Here is a 7,121-nt window from a genome sequence, read left to right as displayed (position 1 = left end):
AAATGTTAGACCTAAAACCATTAAAATCCTACAAGAAAACCTAGGCAATACCATTCAGGACATAGGCGTGGGCAAGGACTTCATGACTAAAACACCAAAAGCAATGGCAACAAAAGCCAAAATTGACAAATGGGATCTAATGAAACTAAAGAGCTTCTGCACAGCAAAAGAAACTTCCATCAGAGTGAACAGGCAACCTACAGAATGGGAGAAAATTTTTGCAAGCTACTCATCTGACAAAGGGCTGATATCCAGAATCTACAATGAACTCAAACAAATTTACAAGAAAAAAACAAACAACCCCATCAAAAAGTGGGCAAAGGACATGAACAGACACTTCTCAAAAGAGGACATTTATGCAGCCAAAAAACACATGCAAAAATGCTCATCATCACTGGCCATCAGAGAAATGCAAATCAAAACCACAATGAGATACCATCTCACACCAGTTAGAATGGCGACCATTAAAAAGTCAGGAAAGAAACAGGTGCTGGAGAGGATGTGGAGAAATAGGAACACTTTTACACTGTTGGTGGGACTGTAAACTGGTTCAACCATTGTGGAAGTCAGTGTGGCGATTCCTCAGGGATCTAGAACTAGAAATATCATTTGACCCAGCCATCCCGTTACTGGGTATATACCCAAAGGACTATAAATCATGCTGCTATAAAGACACATGCACACGTATGTTTATTGCGGCACTATTCACAATAGCAAAGACTTGGAACCAACCCAAATGTCCAACAACGATACACTGGATTAAGAAAATGTGGCACATACACACCATGGAATACTATGCAGCCATAAAAACTGATGAGTTCACGTCCTTTGTAGGGACATGGATGAAACTGGAAAACATCATTCTCAGTAAACCATCGCAAGGACAAAAAACCAAACACGGCATGTTCTCACTCATCGGTGGGAATTGAACAATGAGAACACATGGACACAGGAAGGGAAATCACACTCCGGGGACTGTTGTGGGGTGGGTGGGGGGGGGGGAGGGACAGCATTAGGAGATATACCTAATGCTAAATGACGAGTTAATGGGTGCAGCAAACCAACATGGCACATGGATACATATGTAACAAACCTGCACATTGTGCACATGTACCCTAAAACCTAAAGTATAATAAAAAAATAAAAAATAATAATAAAATTAAAATAAAAAAAAAGAAGTCTCTGGGGAGCCCTAACACAAATGCCTGTTACATAGCAATTTAGACAAATTCCAGAGCCTTTTGTTGCCGGTGGCCTCATTCAAGATAGACCAACTTACAAGTGACAGAACAAATACACTTAAATAAATTTGTATGTAGGGAATATATTACCTCCAGGATCCAAAAATGTCTAAATGATATTAGACTTGTTTTAAAAATGTGGGTGCTGAGACTAAAAGCTTTTTCTTGACACTGTTGAATTGGAGCAGCCCTCAGATTACCAAATAATTTTCAGAAATTTAACTGACATAGTGTGGCTATGCACTATGTGTGAGGGCAATGGCTGATTTCCTTTCTGTGATCTTTTTTGCTAACATTTTTATGCCCTGAAGAAGTGTCTCATAGGAAACTCCTCAGAAAAGGTTGTCATCAGTGTAATGTCACACCTGAGCATCTAGGAAAATCTAGATATAGTTAATATTCTGCCTGTGAAGATTATATGACATGACAGAAGTGGAAAGATACCCCACTAAGTACCCTGGTAGAGTTGTATTGTGTCCCTTTTGAAGGTGAAGGTAAGTACACTGCAGGTGAGAGGCTGTTGAAACAGGAACTGAACAGAACATTTAGCCAAATACTTTGCTATTACTGCAAATTATTTACCAGTTACGTATTGGATGGAATCAGTAATTTGAATAATATTAGGTATGAAGACCTGATGAGCGGGACCATGGCATTTAGGTTACAGTAATATATGCTGAGGCAGCATTTATATTTTCCAGATTTAAGAACAATCCAAATTTGGCTGTTATATGCATAAGTAGTGAGGGTAATCATATATACAGGTCTAATTCTCTAAATAGGTCTTATACAATGGGTTTCAATTATTGAAGATTCTATTTTAATTTAGATTGCGCTTTTTTAAAAAACAACGGAGGAAGCTGTTAATTATTAACTTATTTTAACTGGGTGAGGCAGTCCACAGGGTCCCATTTTTCAAGCTGATTACAAGGAACAAAGACTTAATTTTAATTTATTACTCATTAGGTCACATTATCCATGATCAGTAGGGGATATTTGGAAAGAATTGATGCCATGGATATGGGGATTTTAGGTAAGTGAGTAATTCCAATAGTTGAGGTTGGGCATATCTGTTCATTTCCATTTTAAATTCAGTAACTCTCCAGCTGTTTTTATCAGCTTGCCCAGATGTGGGGTAGGAGAAGGGAAATGAGATGAAGCTTAAAATTTGTCGGCAGACAAACATCAAAAACGGAATAAAACTCATTATCGCATACTACCACCCAACACACATCACAACTCTCCCTATCTACACCCTCACCGCCATCCTCCCACACACACAGAAACACCAATTCCTTTTCCTCTTTTACTGTGGAATAAAGTATTAAGCAGGAAATTTGTCTTCAGTGCTCGTTCCTCATCTAGTCCTTAATCCCAATGTCTGGCTAACTGTGGCTGCCAGCCTGTCTCACAACCTGGAAGGTTCTCAACTCCCTCCCTCCTCAGACACATGCTCTTCCCCTTCTTTCCCTCCCACCCCATTACTGGAAAACACCACAGAGATACAGAGACATTTTCAAAATCTTTTGGTTGAATTTTAATCATCAACATCCAAGAATCCTGGTGCAATATGTAGTTTCTCTGCACAAGAGACCATTTCTAGAGGTTAACCTAGAGATGAGACAAGTCTTGGTCTTCTGATGGGCTCTCACAATCACCTGAGGTGGGAGATTCCTTGTGGCTCTCTTCATCCTCATTTGGCTGATTTTCATCCCTGATTTTATAACTCCTGTCACAGAAAATCAATACTGTTGACTTTTTCCCCGCTTTACGCCTTTTTGAATTCTGCTTAATGAATGATATTATCTTCTTTGCTGGCTGCAAAAGCTGGAAGGAAAACAGAGTGAGCCAAAAGAGACATTAATTTGGAGAAGTGGATGGGGAATGTGTGGAAAGGGAGATTTTGTGGTCATGAGTACAGGTTGAGGAAAGATTTTGTGCCAGATAAGGACAAGTTAGGAAGCTTGGGTTAGGTATCAATGGGGAGGAAGAGTCACATAATTAGGGACATCTGACCTCGTCGGTTTCACCTTCTTCAGCTTCACAAGTAGTTTTCCTTCTCCTTTTCATCCTGGGATTTTCTTGGCTTCTGCTTGTGGATGGTTCAGGCATGTCTGAACTACCTTTTCCTACTTCTTTGGTATCCTTTGGGATAGTGTAGCAATAATGGTGGCCTACATTCCCTTTTGGCTCCTTGTTAATCTCCACCACCTTAGAGCAAAAGTAGGCTACAGCCTCTTTTACTTCTTGAGGAACATCCGTAATCTCAGAACAAGAGTAGCGTACAGTATCTTCCTCTTCTTCACTAAATTCTGCCATCCTACATCAACAGTAGCCTACAGCCTCTCCTGATTTTTCCCTAACCTCTGCCACCCTAGAGCAACAGTAGCCTACTCCAGGCCTCTTGATCTCTCTCTATATATATACTCCTCAGAACAATGAGATGCCACATTGTTCAGCTTTGATTGGCCAGCAAGAAACTCCTCTGCCAATGGTAACCCTGGGGTGGCTTACACATCACAAAGCACCACTCCTGAAAATTCCATGAGGGGAGGGACCGGGTACAGAGGAGTCTAAACAGTCTGGTTAAAGGAGAGCTTCCTCAACACCATTAAGGGTCATTCTAAAGTGACATCTCACCCTTCTTCATCTCTCCTAGTTTAATTGTGGTGTGTCACATGGCTTAGAAGGGTGTTTTCCCCAAGCCATTCCCCATGGCTACCCCAATCAGTCATTTATTCTGTTGTCTCCCAGCCTTCACCAATACTGGATATTTTGTATGTATTATCAAAAATCCTTCTGAGCCAATGTGCCCATATTTAAGTCTCAATACAGATGTGAGTTATCTCACTTTTCTCCAACACTTGCCTCTACCAGGCAACTTTCCCAGGGTGTGTGTGTGGCGGGGGGTGTGTGTGGTTACTGGATCCAATTCATGGACATTCCTCTGTACCTTATCCATGTAAGTTTCTTCTTTCAGAGAACCTCATATCAAGTCAATATCATCAGGATTATGGGACTCCTCCATGAAAATGTTTGAATGAAACCATTGTTTTTTTCCACAAGGGTGTCATGGATGTTTCTCCCTAAAACTCTGATGATCAAAATCTTTTTTGCGACAGTGACCTCAGCAGTATCACAAAAAGCCTTTTTAAAGTTCCTAGTGAGTTATCTGCTTTTAGGAGTGTGTTCTGAGCATTTCAAATAGTAACTGCTCTCCCTCCATATGAGTGACCACCCAATGGGCCTATATATTGAAGAGACGCTCAGTCTTTCTCCTGAGCTGTCTATAGAAAGAATACTAACACCTGGTTTAGAAACAACTGACGGTAAAAACGAAAGAGTTGTATCCTTGAGCCTAGTTTCAGTCATATCTTATATTGGAATTGAGACACATGATTCAATCTGAATTCACAGATCCAGGCTGAAACACAAGATTAAGGGCTGCATTAAGAAGGGCTCCAACCCAATATTCCTGTCAATAAATGTCAATTAGTTAAACTGCTGACTTACGTTGTTGAAATCTTTAGCATAGGCTTGATAGAACCCTACCAATGCTGCAAAAAGCAGTACAGTTTAAAGCACAAGCTAGACCACAGGCATTAGCTCAAACTGCATGTCGCCAGCAGATAGCAGTGCCAGTTAGGAAGCTGAAGCAAGAGAAAAAAGACCCCTGGTGGTAGTGAAGACTGCCTAGATATCCTGTTCACAGATTCAATGTGAAAGGATGGATTCCACACCAAAAATTTGGTTTGGATTTCAAAACTGATGATACATGCACCAAAAGGGAATGGAAAAGTTTATTACTCACATAATGAGGCTTTCTGGGGAGATCAGGGCAGGTTTCCAAGCAGGTACAAGAATGCTTGAGAGAACAGAGAGAAAAAAAAACAACTGGCTTGGCTTTTATGATGGTTAGGGGGTAAAGCTGGTATGAGTGTCCCACACACAGACTGGGGCTTGCATGGTTTGACCTTCACACTAGCCCTAAAGAAGGAATCACCTGGGCTTTCTTATCAGATCTAGGTAAGAAGAGGAAGAGGAAGTGGTGGGTCTTGAAAATTGTTAGCCGTCAAATGTAAAACATGGAGTCAGATTCCATTACAGAGCTATTTTACAGAAGTGTGGTGTAAATGCAAAATGTTCTAGCAAAATTTGGAATTTTCACAACCACTGTAACCAAGCTTCTCATATTGTTTTTGGTTTAAGCTGCATTTCATTACATTAGCATAACCTACATTATGGTCCTTTAAATATTTTTTAAGAAAGCTTAGGATTATCTTGGTTCATCAACAAAGAAACTGCAGAAAGACAAAGCTGTTACCATCAGCAAGTCTGCTACTCTGTCTACAGGAGTGCAGACCTAATTTCGCTATCTGCTGAATTCTGTGAGGCTTCTTACCTTCTTCCTATCTCAGATCATCAAAGACTGTAATCATAATTACAGAAGCCAACATTTATTGACCACTAAATATATGCTGAAATTACGCTAAATAATTGTCATACCTGAGACTGGGTAAGTTAGAAAAATCAGAAATTTATTTCTCGCAATTCCAGACGCTGAGAAGTCCAAGATCAAGGTGCCAGCAGGTTTGGTTGTCTGGTAAGGGCTTGCTCTCTGCTTCCAAGATGGTACCTTTTTACTGCATCCTCTGGTGGGGAGGAACACGGTGTCTTCACATGGAAGGTGGTAGAAGGAAAAGCCAGTCTAAAGTTGTATGAAGACTCTTTTTAAGGGCCCTGATCCTATTCATGAGCAAGGAGCCCTCATGACCTAATCACCTCTAAATGACCCCACCTCTTAATACTATCACATTGGCACAATCTGAATTTTGGAGGAGACACATTTAAACCATAGCTATAACCACATCCATACTCAATGCTTGTCACAACCCTATAGAGGTAATTTGCAAAATAACACTTTTTGCCACCTCCATTCCAGTTGTGGAAGCAGAAAAGATCACGGAGGAAAGCACATAGGAATATTTATAGACAAGGTTGAATGGGACATGTATCACTCCCACTAACATTTCATTGGCAAGAGCTCACATAGCCACATTTAACTGCAAGAGAGATGGATAAATGGAATCTACCAAGAAAAGTATTATTTGAGTGTTGGTGATCAGCTAGCAATCTGCTACAACTGTCCCATCATCACTTTATTCCTAGTGCATAGTGTAGGGACCGGTATGGTAGTAAGTGATCACAAATATATCTGTTGAGTGAATGAGTTTGACTATTTGGTCAGAGTTACATATAGAAACATATAGAACTAGGTCAAAAAAACATAGAACTTGGTTAGGTAATTTTTTAGATATGCCACCAAATGCACAAGCAACAAACAAAGATTAAACTGGACTGTATCAAATTTAAAAATCTGCTGCAAAAAATTCACAAAAAAATGAAAAGGCAACCCGAAGAAAAGGAGAAATGTATTTTCAAATCACGTATTTGGTAAAGATCTAGTATGCGGAATACTCTTACAACTCAAAAACAAAAAAATAAAACACTGAATTAAAAGTCAGGTAAAGAACTTAAGCTGACATTTATCTAAGGAAGATGTATAAATAACCAACAAATACATGAAAAGCTGCTTAACATCATCAGTAATTAGGGAAAATGCAAATCAAAACCACAGCAAGATACCACTTCACACCTACTAAGATAATTATATTTATTCATTTATTTATTTATTTATTTTTTTTTTGAGACGCCGTCTTGCTCTGTCACCCAGGTTGGAGTGCAGTAGCCCAAGCTCGGCTCATTACAACCTCCACCTCCCAGGTTCAAGTGATTCTCCTGCTTCAGCCTCGCAAGTAGCTGGCACTACAGGCGTGTGCCACCACGCCCAGCTAATTTTTTTGTATTTTTAGTACAGAT

General features: G+C 39.9%; 1 protein-coding gene across 1 annotated transcript; it reads right to left on the bottom strand.

Annotated features, from left to right (window-relative positions):
* Window positions 1–2,765: 2,765 nt before the first annotated feature.
* On the bottom strand, window positions 2,766–3,638 carry LOC101176613. The gene is made up of 2 exons (XM_004092542.3): window positions 3,258–3,638; window positions 2,766–3,068 (listed from the first exon to the last, which is right to left on the bottom strand). The coding sequence occupies exons 1-2, from the start codon at window positions 3,558–3,560 to the stop codon at window positions 2,853–2,855; spliced, it is 519 nt and encodes a 172-aa protein (XP_004092590.1). The 5' UTR covers window positions 3,561–3,638; the 3' UTR covers window positions 2,766–2,852.
* Between the last annotated feature and the right edge of the window lie 3,483 nt (window positions 3,639–7,121).

The sequence above is a fragment of the Nomascus leucogenys genome, chromosome X (assembly GCF_006542625.1).
Source record: "Nomascus leucogenys isolate Asia chromosome X, Asia_NLE_v1, whole genome shotgun sequence".
NCBI lineage: Eukaryota > Metazoa > Chordata > Mammalia > Primates > Hylobatidae > Nomascus > Nomascus leucogenys.
The sequence above is the reverse complement of the archived record's forward strand: the minus strand, read 5'-3'. Positions and strand labels throughout refer to the sequence as shown.

Bases quoted from the DNA above. Each gene is read 5' to 3' on its own strand.
- LOC101176613 (XM_004092542.3), bottom strand. From the start codon at position 3,560: ATGGCAGAATTTAGTGAAGAAGAGGAAGATACTGTACGCTACTCTTGT. The intron at 3,069-3,257 runs GTCAGATGTCCC...TTTTCCTTCCAG, and splicing joins AAGAAGGTGAAACCGACGAG to CTTTTGCAGCCAGCAAAGAA.